Source organism: Rhipicephalus microplus, unplaced genomic scaffold (assembly GCF_043290135.1).
Source record: "Rhipicephalus microplus isolate Deutch F79 unplaced genomic scaffold, USDA_Rmic scaffold_21, whole genome shotgun sequence".
NCBI lineage: Eukaryota > Metazoa > Arthropoda > Arachnida > Ixodida > Ixodidae > Rhipicephalus > Rhipicephalus microplus.
This window is the reverse complement of record NW_027464594.1, coordinates 486,680-509,316: the sequence shown is the minus strand read 5'-3', so window position 1 is coordinate 509,316 and position 22,637 is coordinate 486,680. Positions and strand designations below refer to the sequence as shown.

The window sequence follows — 22,637 nt, the reverse complement described above, 5'->3', positions numbered from 1 at the left end:
CGTGCTCCTCGGTAAATTCCAAACTGAGTCACTTGAGGATCGGTGTGGGAGGTACAGGCGACTATGTTGTTCGCACTATAACGTGTCGATAACACAAGTGTTAGAGGCTGAGGCTAAGATTCGCCTACAAGACACACCGATTTCGGCAGACATGCCTGAATCACCCAGTCAGAATGAAAATGAGCCTAATGCTGAGGAGGCAATCATGAAGTACGACATACGCTTGACCAATGCTGAATTAAACAAGCCACGACAAGACATGGCTGCATTGGTCTACATCACTAGCTACTGTGCACACGCAGCTCTTAAACGACAACCATGTGATGACTGCCGTGACATACTGACAGTCACGGAACGAGAGCCAGAAGAAAGTGAATATGTGCTGATTGACAGCATCAGTCGAGGTGGATTGAAGTTCCCACAGCCAGCTGTAATTCATGCAGTCCTCTGCGCGAAGGTTGTTTTCGACCATGTCCCTAGTAAAGAACATGAGCTTCTGTTTCATGCCGAAAGTAATCATTGGTTGACTCTACTTAGTGTTCTTATGTATTGGTTGAATGACAACGAAGAATTTGATGCTTGTGCAGCTGGCCACACTCAAGATTCAGTAATGAAAATGTTTTGCTGCCAGCCGTAAACATCCTGCTCAAAAACTACGCTTCTCTGAGAAATAAAACGCTGAGCAAAAAGAAAGCGAATGGAAGGAAAAGAAAGTTAGTTACTTTGAAATGATCATGTGTTTGCATTTCTGTGTGTATGTGTTTGTATGTGCATATGTATTCACTCCAGAAATAAAATCTATTTTTTGTTCTGAAACTATTGTACGTTTGGTATCACTCTCCGAACTGCTTGTATATCTGGATAGTGCACAAATTTAAAGAACAGTGATGACAGAATTCTCCATGCTGTAAGAATTATGTTTGTAAATTTCCATGACCAAGGCAACGAGATATTCCAACCTGTAAACCATACTACAAAAAAACAACAAAAAAAAAGCTTTCAGGCTTGTTCATTAGAATAAAAGCGTATCTTTCGTAGCATTCGGTGACAAGCACCAGCTGTAATGTCCCACAAACAGATAACAAAACAAGGCAGTGAAAAATACGAGGACGCAGTACAGCTATATGTGGGAATGTACATATGCGGTCGAAACAAAAGGCACCTCAACGGTGGAATGCCCCAAGATATCACGCAGCCTTGCATTAGCCTCTTGATCATCGCATTGACTTATTTAACGTGAATTAAAGAAAAAGTTGCGTTTATAGGTAAAGCGACCACACTCAAGAAGCGCCGCGTACGGGCTGGGTGTGGTGACGTCACGGAGGAGTGCGGGGGGCCTTCAGTAGTCTAGGTAGCGTTGGTCTGTTACACTGAGAGTGAGACCTTCTCGGTGATGTGTGTGCCTGTTACAGTGGTTGGAGTGTAATATCAGCCCAAGCACGCGGAGATGGGGAACGATGGGCACGGGAGTGGAGTTGACGTGCCCAGTGATAGTAGGGGGAGACGTTTTGTAAGGACGGTGGTCGGGAGGCCGCATGAGAAGCAGGGCCGATTTGGCCGCAGAGCAAGTGAGACCGGCCACGTGCACGTGGGAAGTCACGACGTCGGCTGCGCGTTGCAACGTCTGCTCGATGTGGCCATCACAACCCGATGTGATCCAAAGGGCGACGTCGTCGACGTACAGGGTGTGTTTGAGACCGGGGATACGGTCCAGCTTTCCAGTGAGCGAGCAGAAGGTAATATTAAATAGAAAATTCGACAATATGGCACCCTCACGGGTACCGCGAGGGCCAAGCTTGTACGTGGGAGACGAGAGGTCCCCTATGATGATGTCGGCCGTGCGAGCCGTGTTGAATGCGCGAATTCAGTTGTAGGGGCGAGTGCTAGAATAGAGTGCTGAGAGTTCGGGAAGGATTGCCAAATGAAAGACGTTGTCGAACGCTTTATGGAGGTCGAGGCTAAGGGGGCCTTAGTCTCTGAAAATGTGGGTGGGTCGAGGAGGCCATGGTAGAGTTGCAAGAGGACACCTTTCGTCGAGATTTGGGGGCCGAATCTAAGCATGGTGTGGGGTAGGATATGGTGAGCTTCCGTATGCGTTTGCAAGCGAGCGAGAACGACAAGTTCCAGAAGCTTGCAGACGCATTAAGTAAGTGAAATGGGCCTGAAATTCTCGATTGTGAATTTTTTTCCCGGCTTAGGGATGAAAGCCATGAGGGCGTGTTTCCATGATTGGGGTAGGTTGCCCGAGCGCCAGCACTCGTTGAGGAAAAAGTAAGAGTAGTAATCGAAGGAGCGTCGAGGTTTGTGGGGGTGCTGACACCCCCTGTAATGTTGTCAGCGCTAGGTGGCGCACGTGTCTTGCCCAAAAGCCGCATTTCGGGTTAGAACCACCGGGCGATAAATGGCGTTGTGTTCACGAGCGGTGATTACCACTATCATCATCATGGTTGGTAGAGGATGTATGGATGGATATGGCTGTACCCTTACGATCGGGTGGTTGGATGGATGGATGGATGGATGGATATGGCTGTACCCTTTAGATCGGGCGGTGGCTAGCGCCACCAAGCCGTAATACCTAATGAACCAAAAACTATATTTATTTTTTTTTCCTTAAAAAGTGAGTTTGAGGATTCGTACTTTGCAGTGAAGAGTTTAATTTTCACTCGTGTCTTGACTTTAGCCACCAATCAGATAACCTCCTTCTGGTTAAGTCTACCCGCTTAAAATTTATTTTGCCCTCCCGGTCCCTAAACCCCAGTGCTTTGAAAAACTCTGCGCCATCATCCTGAACTGGTGACTAGCACCACCGTGACCCCTGGCGACAGGTAAGCCTTGGTGGCGGCGCGCAAGAACTAAGCAGCTCTCTTTTGCGCGTGGCAGTTGCCGTGAACAGTTGTCTCTAGCGTGGGCCCCTGGTGCGTGGCACCGCGGTCTGCGCGTCGGGGGCCCTCGTGGTAAGTCAATCGTTGGCGACTCCGCTTTGGTTGTGCTATTGTGTTTGTCATGTATAATATTATGTAAGGTTGTTTAGCGTATGATCACGATTGATGTATAATAATTCGGCGGACGATATCGTCGTTCTAAAAGTAGCTAAATAAACGTATGTGTCTTCTCCGGTTTGTACCGGCCGTGTTTACGGTGTCCTTTCACTCTAAGAGCATGGCGCTCACCAATTCAAGATCCCACACTGGCTGCCCAACGTGGGGCTCTTTGAGCATCGGACGACAGTTTTCGTGGTTCGGTGCAGACTTTCGTTTGAGCCGGAGAAGAGAAGGCCTGGGGGAGGGGGGGACTTCTCTTTGCTAGCGTCGGCGGTGTGCTTTGTTGGGAGCGAGGAGATCGGTATTGGTGACGTGTTTGAACTTTTCGGTACTCAAGTTTTTATTTTTTTTCTGCTCGCAACTGTTTTTTTATTATGTTTGGTTGGTTTTAAAGAACGTTGTTCAGTTGGGACGAGAGCCATGCGGTCTGCATCCTGGGGTGAGCAAGGCTCAGAGCACGTGGATTGTAGGCCAGGCCCGAAGCGAGTGAGTACAGAAGCCTCATGGGTGGTACGATTTTCTGCAAATAGCTTCTTCTATCTCTTGGGCTCAGGGAACCGGGCATCGTTACTGTGGTATTGCGGCTCCACGCCGGGCGTCGTGACGCCGTCCGGGGTGGCGGGTGCCGATCGCTCAGTAAGCTGCTGTGGGCGCCGAGCGGTAGGGCCACCTTACAGAGGGGATGTCTCCTTGCGGCTGCTTCTTCTGCGCCTAGGCTGAGTGCCGGGTTGATGCCGGTTGTTGCCAAACGACTCATTAGGCCTGAGGCTAATGAGTCCACCATGGAAAACAAGGCCGAATAAGCAGGTTAAAAGACAACTGACCTTCTGCAAAAGCGTGCCAACATTGAAGCTTTTGCTGCCTTTTCCTCTGTTCGTGGTCGTTGCGAACCCAAGCAAAACATGCCTTTCTCTTACCGTAAGTATAAAGCGTTAAAGCTGAGCTATAGCGATGTCAGTCATTCACTCGGGCAATGTGTCTCGCGGTTCACGTCAACGGCTGCTCTTTTTCAGCGAATTTCCAATAAGGACGACAATCCAATCGAAAGATGCACGCCGGTATTACGTCTTGTTTACTCGGGCACTCACGCTGAACAAAGCTTCCTAGCTGTAAAAGAACTGTGCGCATTCGTGCAACCTGGCCTTTTATAGAAGAGCGTGGAAATCGCAGCGACCAAGAGCTGTGACGACGACAGAACACTGCGATGGTGCAAATGTTGACCGAATACGCTCGTGGCCAAGCAATCGTTGTTATTGGCTAGATTCGGTTGAGTAGCTATGTAGGGAGTTATGTACTGATGGCTGATTTCACAACTACAAGAATTAGGCACTTAATTCAAAGACGCTGCAAGAAACATTGTCTGAAGTTTGAAGTTTATTACCGCGTAAGTACACAACGTGCACAAACAGCAATGATGTCGAAATAAAAATTGCTTTAAAACAGCTTGACTGGTCCCATTTCTCCACAGTGCATGAAGTAACATGGCAAGAGTTCCCAATAAGTACACATGCTGAGTTATTATACAGAAATCAAAGCAAAAGAAGGACAATAGAGTGATACATATATTTTTTTAATCAGCGTGAAACATATTTCATGAGAGACAAAGATTAGGTTAACGTTCATAATAACAGTTGATGTAATGGGCTCTCGGAAATATGGCCTATGTTTTTATGGCATAGTTTATATTTATGTCGTCTCGATGGAAGGCAGTTGAAATGTGTTTTATGGCCATAGCTTGTGCTATATAGTCGTGAAAATGCCCAACATTTTGCATATGGTTTAGGTGAGCTGATTGGTTGTTTAGCAAGTTCGGAATGCTCCTAGATTATGCAGTACCCTCAATCTTTTCACAAAGAGCACATAAGCCGATATTCACATATGCGGGATGCGCAGGCGGCTATTCGATTCAGCAGTGACGATGCTACCAAGCATCTACGGCACTAGTGATGAAACAATTAGGCCTGGTGATGAGGGTGTTGGGGCCATCATTAGTAACGGCTGCGTGGCTCCCGGTCCACCTGGCATTGTTTCTTTTTGCCAATCTATCTTTTACAGAAATCAGCTCCAATTTCGCCTTCATAAAACAACCCTGTCTCCTTGAGAGCTACTTTCCTTCTGTGGTCAGCAGTGTCATCTTTTTCGTCAGCTGCGAAACTCCCCACTGCGTCTCCGCCACTTTACGTGTGCTCGTTTATATATGTATTTATTTATTTCCAACACCAACAGCACCTGACACATTTGGAGTGTCAAGGCACTTTGTTTGTTAAGGGTAACCGTTAAATCAGTGTGTAGCGCGTCCGACAACCAAGTGCACAATATTACTAGATTACTTTAGTTCAACACTGTATTCTAGCCTTGATGAAATAGAGTGCTGGAATTACTTCTTTTTTTTCACAACTAAACGTGCTAAGTTTAAACGAAGTGAGAAATATGAGTTCTACCAAATGTTAAGTGTTGTGCATCAAAGGCCTCTAAAAAGGCCCATTATTTAGAAGAGTACTCCGAGTAGACAATATATTTGTACGTGTTTTATGAAGTTTTCACGTGGAATGACGTTAGAAATCCTTAGAATATCACCGAAGGTATTTCCACTAGATAGAAGTACGGCTCCAGTGAAACAACAGCTTTTGAGACGGTTGATTAGGTCAACGTTTTTTTTTTCTGCGACAGACAACAAAATCGACGCGAAGCACTGACCTCTAAAGCCTGTGTAAGTGGTTTCAATGTGTGCATACTTGTTCTCAATGCAGCTTATATTTAGTACTTAGCCGACTCATGGCTTATGCAGTCCTGTTCAGACGTTAAAAAATGACACTCATGAAGTAGACACTTCCCAAAGAGATTTTTTTCCCCTTCAAAGGTAGGCACAACCTTACAAGGTAGACACCTTACAAGTAACTGCGTGGCACACATCGTTCAGAGGGTTGAACTGGATGCTTAGGTAAAACCCTGTGTTATAAATTCTGAAGGTGACTGGTGCCTTCTTTTACCACATTTTTCATAAAAACGCTAAAATGCCCACCCGAACGCATCACAAAACATCTCGAGACAAGTCCGTCATACTCGGTACCATTAATGGAGAGTGTACGCAGGTGCTTCCAGTACGCATTAGCTACTTGTAAGCACAGTTTATTGCTCGTGAAGCTCAAGGAAGTATACTAATTGATAACTAGGGTACAACTATTCAACTGTAAAAATGCACATACCTGCGTTCCAGAGCTCTAGATCTGCGGCAGAAGCGAGTACGCTATCCAACCCGCAAAGACTATACGAATATACTACAGCTGATGGTTTGTTAGGGTTCAGTAATTTGGTTAGTACAATAAGTTATTTTTTTATATTCTTCTCTTGTCGTGAACGTACCTTCAATAATACTAAAATAACACTTTCATCTATAGTAAACACAAGCGTCATCCCCACACTCTGACTGATGTTTTCTCGCTTTTGTCAGGTTGTTCAACGCAGTTTACTGCGTTGCAAGATACAAAAAAGTACTTTAATACATACATGCAGTCAGGACCTCGATGCAAATTGGAATCGCGGCATTAAAAGCTAACCAATATTGTATTTACACTACAGTGCTGTTCCTGCAATAGTAAAGGGTATCTAACTTGGCGCTGTGCATTGTATATTAAATCGAATACTGAGCAACGAAACAAATGTAAAAGATCCTGTATTTCGCCCGACTACACCCAATAAAAATGCAGTGAAATCGTTTGAATGCAAGGCAGGCAACTCACGTTCCCGTGCGATTTATGCACGTCTTCGTAATTAGAACAAAGCATGAGGAGGCTTCCTAGTAGACCCCTGTTTTCTCCTGATAGCTTCAATGCTCAGTCATTTCTTCCTTCTCTTACTCTTGTATCTTTCGCAAACCAGCACTATTTTTTGTGTTGTGATAAATACATTTAGTGTAAGCATAACTTGTCCCCTCTGCAGTGGACGTTGCAAGTAACCCCACATTTGAATTGGCCAAGCTTTTTTCGTCACCATGCAAGCTCACACATAAGTATCCACAGTATCTCGTGTTGTATTATATCAGGCCTGTCACAATATGTTACAACACTCCCACACCTTGTGACTTTGCTGAAGACAGGTGAAACATTTCAGGGCAATGTGAATGCTTAGTGGAATACAAAAAAGAACATGTTACCATCATGGAATCGCTCAAGACAATACGCAAAAGGGTGTCTGCATTCTTTTTGTGGTTGCTACGCACCTTTCTTGTATTTCAGTGATCATGCACAAACTATAGTCAGTTACAACTTAAGAAGTCAGCGGCATTTCCCCCTCAAAGGCGGACGCACACAATCCTGCACCAATGGGCATGTTCTCCAGAATTATGTCATGAGCTGGATGGCCATTGACCCCGCCTGCAGAAAACGTTGCGGAAAGCAAGAGGGTGACTATTTCGTTAGTCGCTGAGGTGATGGGCTGCCGCGATTTGGTCGCCTGGGTGAGGCCTCCCCTTACTTTTTTTTAATTGTACCCGACTATAGAGCTCTGCAGCACGTATTTTCATGCTAATTCATTGTTATGTCGAGTGAACAACCATGAACATACATTTCAAGCGTGCAGTATGAACACATAAGATCGTCGACTTTTCAAGGTTGCGTTTGAAACCAGCCTGATTTTTCAACCTCGCCTACTACTGCTTCAGAAATAGTCTCTGCAAGCGACGAAATGTCTACAATTTCGCAGCCTGTCGGGCGAGCTCAAAAGGCGCCTGCCAGCCTCCGAACGCCTCCTCCAGTTCTGCTGCGACCGCAAGGCAGAGCCTGTCCATGTAGGGGGCAGCGATCACTTGGACTCCGACTGGCCGGCCGTCTGTAGTCATTCCCATCGGGACGGCAGTGGCTGGCAGGCCGGCCAAGTTGGCCGGCGCTGTGAGAGACACGTGCCCCGGCCGCATGGCGTGCTCGTTGTGGAACGGTGCCGGCCCCAGAGCCGCGGGGCAGATGAGCACCCCGTTCTCGCCCAGCAAAGACAGAAGGCGTTCCTGAAAGTCGCGCACCATAGCCAGGTAGCGCCGCACGTAGCCGGAGTCAGGTTTCGGCAACATGCGGTCGATTACGGTGACCAAGACAGCCGGAAAGGTGTGTAGTGACCTGCGAATAAATTACGCCTGGTTACAACCAAGCCAAAATTGGCAGTGTCTTAGGCTATGTCATAATGCACTTTGAGTGCGCTACGGATGGACGCAAGGACTAGAGAGCGAGACCACGTGAGTAACGCGCCAGTCTACTAGAGACGCGTCACTCCAGGAGCTTCTGTAGGCCTTCTCCGGCGCGTCAACTTGGTGTCCTACGACGTTACTGCTCCTGGGCCATGCCCAAAACGGCTTTTGATAAACATGAAACTGCTGAACCTCAGCCAGTGTAGCTTACGCTACAGAATGTCAGCTGTCAGCTCTGCTCACAGCTATCGTTGTCCCTCCGACAGAGAATTTGCATGATTCCGTCATCCAATAGCGCCAACTCTCTTCCATGAGATGAAGTAATTCTCGGGTGTTTCACATAATTGACCTTCCCAGTATGCATTTGTGTCACCGTATTTAGGCCGGCATTCACAAACTGACCAGGGAGCAAAATAAATTCCCTATGAACGTAATACAACCTTTTTATTTCCCAACAATTTCTATGATACTTTTCATAGTAGCATTAACATGACTCTCGGCGACCTTCACAAGTGAAGCGTAATCAATTATCGTGATGTCTACACAGCCAAACCAAAACTCGTTATCTTCACCCCCCCCCCCCCCCGACAGTCCACTGAACCACGCAATTTAGAATCTTACTTTAGGAAACTCGCGTATAGACATTGTTGAATAAGTAAAACCACTTGGTGCATTTCTCCGAAAGAATGTATTTGAGTTCATGTGCTAAATAGTGCAAAATGCCCTAGACTTGCTTCCAACAACACAGGTGATCCTTTGTTACCTTCACAAAGTTTTTGAGTATCACATGTGTTGCAACTGCGAAAAGCAACTGCCAGGAAATGAGGAACTATGCCAGGTGATTTCACTACTTGAGAGCGTAAACAACGAAATCGTCGTGAAATAAACAAAAACAGCTCCATATGCAGGGCGATTTTTGCTATCATGACCTAAGTTTTTAACAGGCGCTGTTAAAGTCTAAAGTCTAATGCCGACTCTCAACATTAGCCAATGTGGCAGTCGAGTGATATGCCGCTTGTTGTCAGTTGCATGAACTCATCTGTGTGTTTCTTGATGAATCGTTACACACGGCTGCTCAGCTCTGTTTCTTTCTTCTTCCCACTGACTTCCTTATTCGATAGTGAGCAGAGTAGAGGCTGAATGGCTGTCGACCTGGATGTCTTGTCAAATGGGACGGCCTGTTTAGCCTTAAAAGCACGCATTCCTTACGACACAGTACATGAAAATTGTCGCTTGTTTCGTCGATAACTCATGTGATGCCCATGGGCTCCCATAAAACTCCGGGGCGTAATGTTAGCGTTGTACACGGAAGAGATCACGAGGCAGGATTGCTGCTGATAGACTCATTTATTGACTGTTCTGATGCAGCACATTTCTGTTAAGTCATGTTTATTGCCCTGCTTCCAAACGTGAAAGGCAGTTTTGAGCCACAACTTCTTATAATGTATAAAATATTCGGGCATTAAACGACGCCTATATTTATTAGAATACTAATTATCCTGCCTGATTATTCAACCTCCCCCGAACACGAGTGGCTGCTGCACTTCTGTGGAACTACAGTTGTGCAGTGTATGAAGGCGCAAGCCTTGAATGCCTCATCAAAAGAGAAAATTGATCGCCGGCGTCATCCGGTGTCTTCTCGCGTCGGCGGCGTGAACACCAGCGATGCAAGAAATCATCAGTACGTGAATACTCCATCATATGACGTCACAGATCATAAAATTTTGTGACGTATCGGAAGGTCATATAACTCGATGACATCATATTGTATCTTCATATGGTTGAAATGAGCTGGGCCATGCTCAAGGGCCATGCATAACCAGCTGAGGGGCAAAAAGCTTAACTTGTCTCCAATCCTTGAGACAGTAAGAAAACCACGTTGGGAGCAGACATATCCCGGAGAGAAGTACGAAACATTCAATGCATTAAATAGAAGGAAAACGAAGATGGCTCTTGCCTTTCAGTCATCTCAGGTGAATCCCTGTGAGTTATTTCTCTTTTTTTGTCACTAATGAGGAATAAAAAAAGACATGATTTCTTTCCGTCAGATATGCAGAGCGGTACACAACAGTATTTTATACTGAGGCATGCGAATTATGAAGTTGCAATAGCTTGAAAGAGAAAGTAAAAGTGAGTGCTCCAAAACTTAAATCTTGTAAAATTCAAATGCAAACATCGAACCGGTAGCACGGACTCACAGACTGCTTGTGGAATATGCACTATATAGAATATGCACTATATATATGCACTATGAAATATAACATTTTCTTATCAGACAACATCGCCCCACACATCAGATGTTCTTCGCACTAGTAAAAGCAGATGAGTGCTGAGGACGAGCGCAGCTGAAGCAGAAGTGAAAAGGGTTGGCTTCTCTATCACACGAAAGGCACATCATATCACTCCACATGGGAGGCCCTGCCATCGATGACTTGTCAAGCAGAGAGGAACCTATCAAAGGAACGTGAAGGGCTCCCGGTGGAAAGGGTCAGGTGCGTCGCTCCCACAGGAACAGCTGATTGTGCTCATAACGGTGAGGTTCAGAGCGCACGCGCTATCTCGCGTACATTACGAGACGACTCATCATCTTGCTGTAATCTGGGTGCTTACTTCAGATTTAAAGGACTGACACCACGAAGACCACTCCGGTACCTCGAGCAGCCATAATCCTTTGAATCAGCGGTTTACTGAACTACGCGACATTGGATCCAACCGAGCTCGCTGCCAGCCGTACTTTGTGTAGCATCATAATTCCTTGCTATCTAATTCATTGCTTCGCTCATGCAGCGTAATAGTTATTTTCTATAGTTTTTGCACTGAAACAGTGTTTGATAAAATAATTGCCGGTACTTGGCAGGGCCTTTTATCCTATTGATTTGAAATTATATTTTGTGTGAGACTTACACGCAGCTGGACCCTAAATTGACACGCCTAACAAGAACATGTTGAAACTAACGCCAGTCATATCTTTGATGAGAGCTCTTTCTTTTCATTCATTCCCGACATACCTTGTTTAGTAATGACTACACACTCAGTTTCTTAAAGCGCTGGCATACAGAAGGACGAAAAGTGCATCTTCTGCGCTTCTTGTCCATTTGTATATGACCATTTTATGACCTTCGTTTTGAATGCCTATCAAATGGCCCAGTTCTTTATCCTTAATTCTTATCAAAGCAATGACGTCATTCGTTGTAATTGGTAATTTGGAAAAATATTTCTGATAGGAGCACCAAGATATCTTTGCGGATTTTCAGAAATCTATGTGACTTAGGACACAGCGAATAGATCACCTAGGCTCATTCACAGCCACTACTGGACAAATTGTCGACAGATTTTGACAACTCCAGAATATTTATTGAACTATTCGCGGGCCCTTACTTCTGATATCCCACAAGCTTTACACAGCCGTGCGACGGTTGTACTCTGCGGCGGACACCCAAACTTGTGCCATTCCTTCCGAGAATGCCCGAACCACCCGGAATGTCTAAAACAGCCCAATCCGTCCCCTTTACACAGTAAAGGTGCTATTGCCATCACATCCCTGGATGGTTAGCTAAGACTAGTTTACCAAGACAACCGGATAGCAACACCAAATGAGGTCCTGGACTAAGGGCTGCCACTCTCTTACATCACAAGCAAAACGAGAAAAAGAACTACACTTCAATACCCATTTCATGGTACACAGTCTCACATTTAGCCCATTCTGATAACGAACGACATATTAAAGGCAAAAAATAGAAAGTTAGTATTGATCTACCCCTTGTCATATGCACTTTGTTTTTGTATTTTACGCAACTGACTTGTTACATGAGTATCTGCTTGTCGCAAACGACACCTCTATTGCTGGGAACCTTTCTGACTGTTACAGACTCTTGTGATGATATAGCGCACACAGTGAAGACAGTCTAATACCAAGTGAGTTTAGTCTAATACTAAATGGTCACTTACGATAACGCTGGCATCTTCCATCCTGCATCTGTAATGCCGATAAGTCACACCACCGACAAGATTATTGACAATCAACGACCTGCTATAATCACTATCATTCAAGCATCAGTGATACTCCCTTGTACAATAAATGTTTAAACTTGCCGAATAAACACTTGTGACTTCGCCGGCTAGAGCTCAGCTTCTTCCCGATCACAACCACGTTAAATAATAATAATATTAATAATAATAATAATAATAATTGTCCTAGTTTAACGTCCCAAAACCACCATTTGTTTATGTGAGACGTCGTAGTGGAGGGTTCTGGAAATTCGAATCACCTGGGGTTCTTTAACGTGCACCCAAATCTCAGCACATGGGCCTAAAGCATCTTTGCCTCCATCGAAAATGCGACCACTACGGCTGAGATTCGATCCCGCGACTTGTGGGTCAACAGCCGAGTGTTTTATTCATTAGAACACCGTGGCTGGTCCCGTTACATTTTGATTTGGGAAACTACTAACTAGGTACGTACGCACAAAACAATGTCGAAATAAGATTCAGTAAAGATTCAGTAAACACAGCTTTGTCTGTATAGTATAATAAACAAGTTAGGTGCATACGAACAGTCTGAAAATAGAGCTTTGGGAAACAGTCCTATTTAAAAACAGGAGCAAATATTATGCGACATTAGTGGCACCATCAATCACCTTCCGCAGAGGATCTTCAATGTCTCGACGAAAGTGTTGATAGGCCGGCCGCCAGCATTGGTGAAGAAGCGCGTCGCCGGCTCGCCCTGGCTGGCACTCAACTTGGCCAGCCACATTTCAAAGCCGCACGAGAGAGCCTCCAGCCTAATGGGCTCCGCTTGGATGCTGTGACGCTCTTTCAAGTGACTGGCTGCCTGCGTTCAGCGTCAGAAGTAGGCACCTTCAAGACATGCCTTCTTTGTGAACCGGTCCGGGTTCAGCTGGCCATGCCACTGAGGTCGGCCACCTCTAATACTTCCCTTGCTTAACCAAACACTTTCGCTAATGCCTTTCAATTGACACAACTTTACAATCACTTTCGTTTTTCAACGAAACTGTATATAGCATGCTGTGATTGTGGTAAGATGTTATGGATGAGCATTCTAGTAAGTTTCTTCAATGAAACGTGAAGGTTCAAGAGTAATAAGCAGCTCAACATGCTGTTCTTCATGAGCTTACCTTCCGCACTGCCTCGCGCATATCGGGATGAATGCGGCTGAAGAAGCTGCATCCTTCGTCCTCCGCGTAGAAGACCTTGATTTTACTCAGGTCCACCTGCAGGCATACATAAATGGGTTCCAGGTCTCAATTAACTTTTTGCCACTCGACCAGCCCGTGTGTACTCAATTGTGAAAACGCCGCGCGCGTCACCTCCTATTTTCATTAAAAATATCAGTGCAAATAAAATCAATTGAAAGGTGAAAGAGAAGAGAACCGCTTGGTACAGGAGAAAAAAAATCCAGCAGATCATTTTCTGTCTGAGTATCGATGTTATGCAAAACTTTCAATGATGAGCTGCCTATAATGCGTTGTTAGGCGTTGACCACGCGTTACGATGCACATCTGTACCTTTGTGTACATTGATTGATGTGTGGGGTTTAATGTCCCATTTTGTATACATTGAGCACTCGTGTGCTAGACTTGGGTTTACCATGGACGTCGAGTACAGTGTAATACTTGAGGTGTAGCTTGCAGCTCGACGTACCAACAGCGCTGAAATCCGATTTTAGACGTAGCTTTTATCAAAGGAAAAGCAGGCCACGGAACGCATATGCGCACATCGTAACACGCATCTGTTGGCGCATTACTGCGATATTGAGCAACACTGCACTGCGATTAGCAAAATGTCAGTACACAGCAGTAAATACGACTATTGCGAATTATATGCTGAAGAGTCACAGCAGCACATGTGTGTTCCTTGGTAGAAATTTTTTTTAAGCGGACACCCTATACCATGCGACTGTCGCCAACATTACAGGACATTAGCAGCCGGGCCACAAAAAGTGTCCACTGATAAAACACATCAACCTGCACTACCCAACACAATTCGACAGTTAAGCAACGTTATGCTGTTCTAGCTATATGCCGCTAAGTAGCCAGAACTAGCCACGCATAGTTTAAAACAACCAAACTGATAACTGAAACACCCCATATGGGGTGTTTCAGTCACCAGTTTGGTTTACTTCATCATATGATAAAGTAAACCATATGATGAAGTAAACCATATGATGAAGTAAAATTTACTTCATCTTATGATGAAGTAAATTTTGAAATAAGGCGCGTTGGAGCACTGTCTCATCAGGGAAATTGAAAAGCTGTCTGACATATACGCGGGGAACAAGTACTCTTGAAACGTAATGTGTTTGTTTGTTTTCCTTCAATATAATGTTGCGTGATGGACGTAATACTAGGTGTCTAGCTTCATCTTCCTTAGAGGGGTACTGACACGAAATTCTTCACTTGTCGTTCTTTTGCGTCAAATGATAGGCCAAGCACCCGAGAGCGTAAAAGACGTAGAGAGTGCCCTCAGAAGTAATTACAGCATGCTTTTAAAAGCTAGATGCAAATCCTAATGTACTTTTGCGTTACGATATGGTAATAGCAGTGCCACCAGGTGGTAGTATGTGCAAGTGCAAGTTTTCGCGACGTGTCCTCGTCAGCAAGTCGTTCTTCGATCGTCTGCTTCATCTGCCTTGCGCGCGCGTGTGGCAACAGTCACGGCAGGGAAGCTAAACGCTTGGGTGGCATCACTTTAGTGCTGCACACATGGTGCGATTTCGGATGCGATAAGTCGCACGGCTGTTCGTGCCCACAGCCTCATCCGCGCAGGGGCATGACGAGAGGCACCACTGGTGGGCGCCTGTGACAGGTTTGTTCCTCGCCAGCCCGATCACCCTGGTATTTGTGCATATCGCCATTGTCGGGGACATAAAAAACATTGGATCAACTGTTTATGACATCTAATGCCTCGTGATTGAATAAAGAGATGCTTTAAATGTACTGTTTCTACAAGGCAACGTCCATTTTCGAACCAGCAAGGGGGTATAAAGCCGTAATGGCAGGTCATTTCACAGGTAAACAAACAGTGGCACCAACCGTCTCGGCAAACGAGCCCGCTTCATTCCCACCTTTGCTCTTTACATCCAGGCCACCGAGAAAATTAGCGGCACGTGTGAAAGCATATCATAGGTGTGCAAGTTTTTATAGTGTTGGCAAAAAGAAGCGCTCAACAATTAGCTCACGTTTCAAAGCGAGTGGCGCTATCGAGAAGATAGGCCTTGCTATGCCTAGGCTTGGAGTCGATAACGAATGTGTGCTGAGGCGAAGACCACGAAGGCGTAGCTATATTGGTAATGTTATCAGACAACAAGGCGTGGCTGTGTAACGCTGTTTATTTTGGGCTTAATAAAGAAGATACCATGTCTTCCAATCGTGCAAGCTTGGGTACCAGATATGGGTAGAGAGTGAACGCCAATGGTTCGTTCTCCTCATCTGTCCTGAATTGTCGTACGCGCATGCCCCGGCGCTCGCCGAATCGAATGCCAAATCACACCATGTGCCCAGCGCTTTTCTAAGGCTTGCGTTCTTCATCAAGAGTCTGAAGTCGGTCAGCTATCGCCAACCAAACACCGGTGGTTGGCGATAGCTGAGGACGCCACCGCTTGGCTGGTGTCCTCAGCTGCGGCGCACGAGTTCAACCCACGCTTGCCTCAGCGCCGAATTGGATTAGAATGTATGGAACGTGCGCCTGTTGTCCCCCGTTTCACTGGCGCCAGCATATTCCTTAGCAAAATATTGGCGCCACGACGAACATTGAAAATCAATTGATCCATTTGTCCTCTGATTAGCATGCATTGTGCTCGCTTGCAGTACACTATATTCCAGACTCCGCTAGCTCGCTTCCCAAGTGTGCTGGATGACAGCGCCCACATGACCGCACGGCGCGAGCAGACGATCCAGAGCGCTACGCGCATGCGCCACTTTTGTGTTTTGGTGATTGACGCTATCACAACTTGCCAGGCTGCTGCGTGAAGTCACCAGAATTGATTCGATTGATATTTGGGGTTTAACGTCCCAAAACCACCATATGATTATGAAAGGCATCGTAGTTGAGGGATCTGGAAATTTCGACCAGCTGGGGTTCGTTAAGGTGCGCCCAAATCTGAGCACACAGGCCTACAGCATTTACACCGCCATCGAAAATGAAGCCGACTCAGCCGCAATTCGATCCCGTGACCTGCGAGCTGGCAGCCGAATACGTTAGAACAGGGCGGTGGGGCAGGGCATCAGAATTAGTACTGTAGCCTAACACTATTTGACTTGCGGCTTTCCCTGAAATTACACCACCACGACTCACAATCATACCAATTTCACCAGTCTTCTCAGTGGGTGTCCCAGTCTTATTTTAGTAGCGGTCGCCATTTGTGTGCTGTCAAGGCGCTCAACGTATAGAGTATCGATATTGCAAAGTCCTCGTGAAATCCCTGATTTTTCTTATAAATGAGGAAAGCCTACTGCTTTTAGACATGAACAAGTACCTGATAATTATTTCGTTTGAACAAGCAGAGAGTGGCAGAAATTTATTCGTCCGTACCTTTTGGTCAAGCTGCATACGCGCCAGTTGGTCCGGTGGAAGCATGACCTTGAGCATAGCCATCAGATCGCAGGTGTAGCGAGTCATTGGTCCTGTCGAGTACAGCTTCATGAACTCGTCATTGAAGGGGTGCCTGTGGCCGTCATGGGAGAGGATACCTGCGGACAAGCATGCCGCATACACATGAGTTCACATCGATCGATCGTCATGTCATGCAAGAGACGGATATTAAATGCAAAGCATTTGTTTACGTCCTGCAAGTACTTTTGGTATCTATCTATCTATCTATCTATCTGTCTGTCTGTCTAAATATCTATCTATCTATTTATCTATCTATCTATCTATCTATCTATTGTAGCGATGCTGAGGCAGACAGGCTAAAAAACAAGCCTCTTTATTAAGGCGAACTTGTGCCCACGAGTCTAATGACTATGGTCGTCGAGTCCGTACCTGACCCCAAATGACCCCAAACGTGTGTGGCAAACATTAAAAGGCCTACTGCCGCAAAAAGAGCCACTCAGCGTCTCTGAAATTGTAGACAGCGATATAACTTATACCGGTATATCTTTGGCTAATAAGTTTAATGAACACTTTTTAAAATGTGGAGCATCGGTAAGTGATAACTGTGACAGGCATAATTACAGGTCATACATTATGCACAACTCCTTGAAGTCTCTTTTCATGCAACCAACAACAGAACATGAAATTAAATCCCAAATACTAAAGTTAAAGAATGCATCCGCATGTGGCCAGGACGAGATAAAAGCCGAGCCGATAAAAGCAGTTGTCAACAGTATCAGCAATCCTTTATCGCACATATGCAACCTCATTTTGGCTACAGGCGTGTTCCCTGATAAACTAAAAATCGCTAGAGTAACAGTTATATTTAAGGGAGGCGATAGAAATGACATGAACAACTACAGACCAATCTCGGTACTACCACTGTTTTCAAAAGTTTTCGAACAAATGATTAATGTAAGAATTATGAATTTCTGCACTAAAAATGATGTACTTACAGGCAATCAATACGGCTTTCAGAAAAAGAAGTCAAGTGAAATGGCTCTTTTAAGTATCAAAGAAAAAATAATTCAGAATTTTGAAGACAAAAAGTATACTCTAGGGATATTTCTTGATTTTAAAAAGGCATTTGACTCTATTAAGCATGATATATTATTAAAAAATTTAAGCGAATATGGCGTTAGGGGACTTGCTCTTGACCTTATACGCAGTTATTTGACAAACCGCTACCAATACACAGACACCAATCATTCAAAATCAGTTTTAGGTGAAATTAAATACGGTGTTTCTCAGGGTTCCATCCTTGGACCACTTCTTTTTTTATTATATATAAATGATATAGGTAACATTCCGTTCACGCCAGATATAATTCTTTACGCCGATGACACGAATGTATTTTTTTCAGGAGAGAACCTACATATTCTTCAGTTGCAAGCTAGCAAATGGCTCAATAATTTATCTGAGTGGCTTATTGTAAATAAACTAGAACTAAATACCAAAAAAACTAAATATATAATTTTTCGCTGCCGAAATAAGTCAATCAGGAATGACGTACATTTGAAATTCCGTGGCGAGATCATCGAGCGTGTAAGAATACATAAATTTCTCGGTGTTCTTTTCGAAGAAAATCTCAGCTGGTCTCCTCATGTCGATAACCTCACAAGACGCATCTCACGTTCAATAGGTATTATCAGCAGAGTAAAGCAACTTTTGCCACGTTGGTTAAAACTCCAGCTATATTACGCACTAATTCATTCCCATTTACAATACTGCCTCCTTGTGTGGGGAACAACAACAAAAACAAATCTTAAAAAACTGTATATCCTACAAAAACGTATTGTGCGAGTTATTGAAAATGTGCCATATATAACTCACTCCGCTCCACTTTTTAAAGCGAACACTATATTAACAATGCAACACATACTGAAAAAAAAGCTAGGCATTACAATATTTCAGAAAATAAAGTTATGCCACGATAGTTTTTTTCGACAAATTCTGGGAAAAGGACACGCTTACGAAACCAGAAAAACTAGGTATGTTAAAGGTTTTACACGAACTAACTATGGTATGCAAAAACAATCTTACGTTATAGCAGACTTTTTAAATCATCATCCTACCGTGATAAACTTGGTACAAGAAACGATGCACATGAAATGCTTCAAAAGAAAGTTAACTGCATATCTCCTATCAATACAAGAATAATTCTGTTTTCTTTTTTTCTCTTTTTTTCTTTTTTTTCTCTTTTTTTTACCTTGCTGCAGTTTATACTGTATATGTATATAGAAAATCTTTCTGTTTCATATGTATATAGAACAATGTATATATGTAGAAAATCCTGTATATGTTTGGCCAAAATATGTATACTATATGTAACCTTGTGTATTTTGCTTAGATAACTGCCACTGATGTTTGAGTTGTGTGTGTCTAAAAAGGGGTGTGACACCCAGTCAGGCATTCGTGCCTTTTTGTCACTCCTCCTAGACAGGGCAAATGTACATATTACTTGTCTTTGTCTGAAATAAATACGAAATACGAAAAATACGAAATACGAGTCCGAGTAGCCGAGTGGCACAGAATCAACTATCTTCATCTTCCTCGTAGGCCAAGCGCACGAACGCGTTGCGCATGCCAGCCGGGTCTTTCTGGCGCTCCTGCCACGATGATTGCGGCGGACTACTTGAACGTGGCCAACCTGTTGCAGCCATATCCCCCTCCTCAGACGCATTGTCCCGATGCTTGAGAGATTGAAATGATACATGCGCACTCTCACTCGTTTTCCGACGATCTGTCATGATAGGGCTTCATGCAGACTACGTGTACCACTTCCGTGGGATTGCGGCGTCTTGAGCTGACGTGTCCAGCGGATCTGACTTCATAAGTGACGTCGCTGATACGGTTGAGTACTTCATAAGGGCCGAAGTATCGACAAAGAAGCTTTTCAGACAGTCCGCGGCAGCACACTGGGATCCATATCCACACTTTGTCACCGGGATGATAAAGTGCGTCACTGCGTCGCTTGTTGTACCGGCTAGAGTCGACGGGCTGTTGACGGCGTCTTCGGTATCTTGCCATTTGTCGTGCTTCTTCGGCTCTTTGCAAGAAGTCATCTAAGTCAGGTGGATAGCTGTTTTCGTCCTTTAGTGGTAACATGGCATCCAGTGGGGTGGTCACTCTTCGGCCGAATACTAGTTCGAAAGGGGCAACGTGGGTTGTTTCTTGAACGGCTGTATTATATGCGAACGTAACGTAGGGAAATATTTCATCTTACTGTTCATGTTCAACATCGATATACATTGATAGCATGTCGGTCAGAGTTCTGTTAAGGCGTTTTATTAAGCCATTTGACTGAGGGTGATACGACGTTGTTTTTCTGTGATCGCTATTTGTCATGCGCATCAGACATTACATAAGGTCTGCAGTAAATGTGGTACCCCGATCCGTAATAACGACGATGGGCACACCATGTCTGAGCACTATGCTGTTCACAAAGAACTTGGCGACTTCGGCAGCTGTCGCACTGTACAGAGAGTCAGTCTCAGCATAACTGGTCAGACAGTCTGTGGCTACGACAATCCATTTCTTGCCTGCACACGATGTCAGGAAAGGTCATAGGAAGTCCATGCCGACTTGTTGGAATGGGGCATCCGGAGGGTCTATTGGCTGGAGAAGGCCGGCTGGTTTTACAACTGGAGTTTTGCACCGTTGACATTGACGACAAGTTTTCACTTAGCGCTGCACTGATGCGAGAAACTTAGGCCAATAGTACATCAGACGAATCCTGGCAAATGTTCGGCTCACACCCATGTGTCCAGATGTTGCCTCGTCGTGGCATGCATGCAGAATTTCCTGTCGCATGGCTGTGGGCACGACTAGTAAAAACGTTTCACTATTAGGATCGAAGTTCCTCCTGTAAAGGACACTTCCTCGAAGGCAGAACGTGGAGAGCCCTCTGGAGAATATGCGAGGGACTTGAACGTCGAGACCCCGCAGGTGTTGTATAAGTGCCAGCAAATCAGGGTCATCTCGTTGTTGTTGAGCGATTTCAGATGCATCGACAATGCCTAGAAACGGGAAGTCTTCCTCTTCAGGTACACTTGTATCGACGGGAGAGCGTGACAGGCAGTCGGCATCACTGTGTTTCCTTCCAGATTTGTATACGACAGAATGTCATACTCCTGCAGCCTAAGGCTCCATTTTGCTAGTCGACCTGACGGATCCTTGAGATTTGCCCGCCAGCATAGAGCATGGTGGTCACTGACAGTTCTGAATGGTCTACCATAAAGGCAGGGTCGAAACTTATTTATTGCCCAGATGACTGCGAGACACTCTTTTTCAGTTGAAGAGTAGTTTGCCTCAGCTTTTGAGAGTTTGCAGCTGGCATTGGCTAACACTTTCTCTTGACCATTTTGCCACTGCACCAGGATGGCGCCGAGGCCGACATTGCTGGCATCGGTATGGACTTCAGTGTTGGCTGTCTCATCAAAATGGGCAAGTATTGGTAGTAGTAGTAGTAGTAGTAGTAGTAGTAGTAGTAGTAGTAGTAGTAGTAGTAGTAGTAGTAGTAGTAGTAGTACTTTTATTTACAGTAAGCCGGATACAGAGCTCACTGCAGGGGCAAAGGGCTAAAGGCGAACAGCCTGACAAAGACCCTTGTCTCTCCGCAGTCCGTGACAGTGCAAAGCTTAGACATCAGCACTGACAAACAATATATATATTCAATACATTGGTTTCAAGCAACCTGCAATTGTACACACAAAATTCAAACATAAAGAGCATAAACATAAAGAACCCTGTAGCCGTTTTCTTAATTCATCAAAAGCTTTCCGTTGTTCGCTTTCCCATTTGAAGGGCACGTCGTCCTTCGTTAGTTTTTTAAGAGGTTCCGCAATCTTTGAGAAGTTTTCCACAAATCGCCTATAGTAGACACATAAACCCAAAAATGAACGCACTGATATTTTGTCTTTGGGTGTAGGGAACCTCTGAACAGCGGCTGTCTTTTCGGGATCAGGACGAACACCGTCAGAACTAATGACATGTCCGAGAAATCGCAGCTCTTCGAAGCCGAAGTAACATTTTTCGGGTTTGATTGTCAAGTTTGCTGACCGGATGGCTTGTAATACTGTGCGCAATCGCTCTAGATGTTGGTCAAACATTGCAGAGAATACCACCACGTCATCCAAATACACTAGGCATGACTGCCATTTCAATCCCGCGAGGACAGTCTCCATCATTCGCTGGCACGTAACTGGCGCGGAACAGAGGCCGAATGGAAGCGCTTTGAATTCGTAGAGGCCATCTGGTGTTACGAATGCCGTTTTTTCATGGCCCCACTCGTCGACTTCTATTTGCCAATATCCGCTTTTTCGATCCAAGGAGGAGAAAAACTTTGCGGATCGCAGCCGATCTAGTGTATCGTCGATACGTGGCAAGGATTAGACATGTCGTTTAGTTACACTGTTAAGTTTTCGGTAGTCGACACAGAATCTAAGCGTGTTGTCTTTTTTCTTAACGAGCACTACGGGGGACGCCCATGGACTATTCGAAAACTGGATGACATCATCCGAAAGCATCTCCTTCACTTGCTTCTTGATGATTTCCCGTTCTTTCTGTGACACCCGATATGGATGCTGGCATATAGGCCTCGTGTCGTCTTGCGTTATAATTCTGTGTTTCGTAATTGACGTGCATTGGACCTTCGAGGCAGTTGAAAAGCAATCAGAGAATTCTTTTAGCAAGGCGTGAATCTGTTTCTTTTGACCGTCCGGAAGGCTCTCGTGGGCGGTCACGGATGTGTCGATGTTGCAGGCCACTGGTCGAGTGGTTGATGTCGTTAAGCTGCGTAGTTCAGTCGC

At 45.0% G+C, this 22,637-nt stretch overlaps 1 protein-coding gene across 1 annotated transcript in view; it reads right to left on the bottom strand.

The window, feature by feature from the left end:
* Nucleotides 1-4,397: 4,397 nt before the first annotated feature.
* The window catches only part of LOC142785316 (fatty-acid amide hydrolase 2-like), a 79,769-nt gene continuing 61,529 nt past the window's right edge, over nucleotides 4,398-22,637 (bottom strand). Inside the window, exons 5-8 of the mRNA XM_075883754.1 lie at nucleotides 16,768-16,925; nucleotides 13,353-13,448; nucleotides 12,855-13,048; nucleotides 4,398-8,149 (exon numbers count right to left, since the gene is read on the bottom strand). Coding sequence (XP_075739869.1) covers nucleotides 7,729-8,149; nucleotides 12,855-13,048; nucleotides 13,353-13,448; nucleotides 16,768-16,925 — 869 coding nt within the window. The 3' untranslated portion in view covers nucleotides 4,398-7,728. The remainder of the gene's footprint in view (nucleotides 8,150-12,854; nucleotides 13,049-13,352; nucleotides 13,449-16,767; nucleotides 16,926-22,637) is intronic.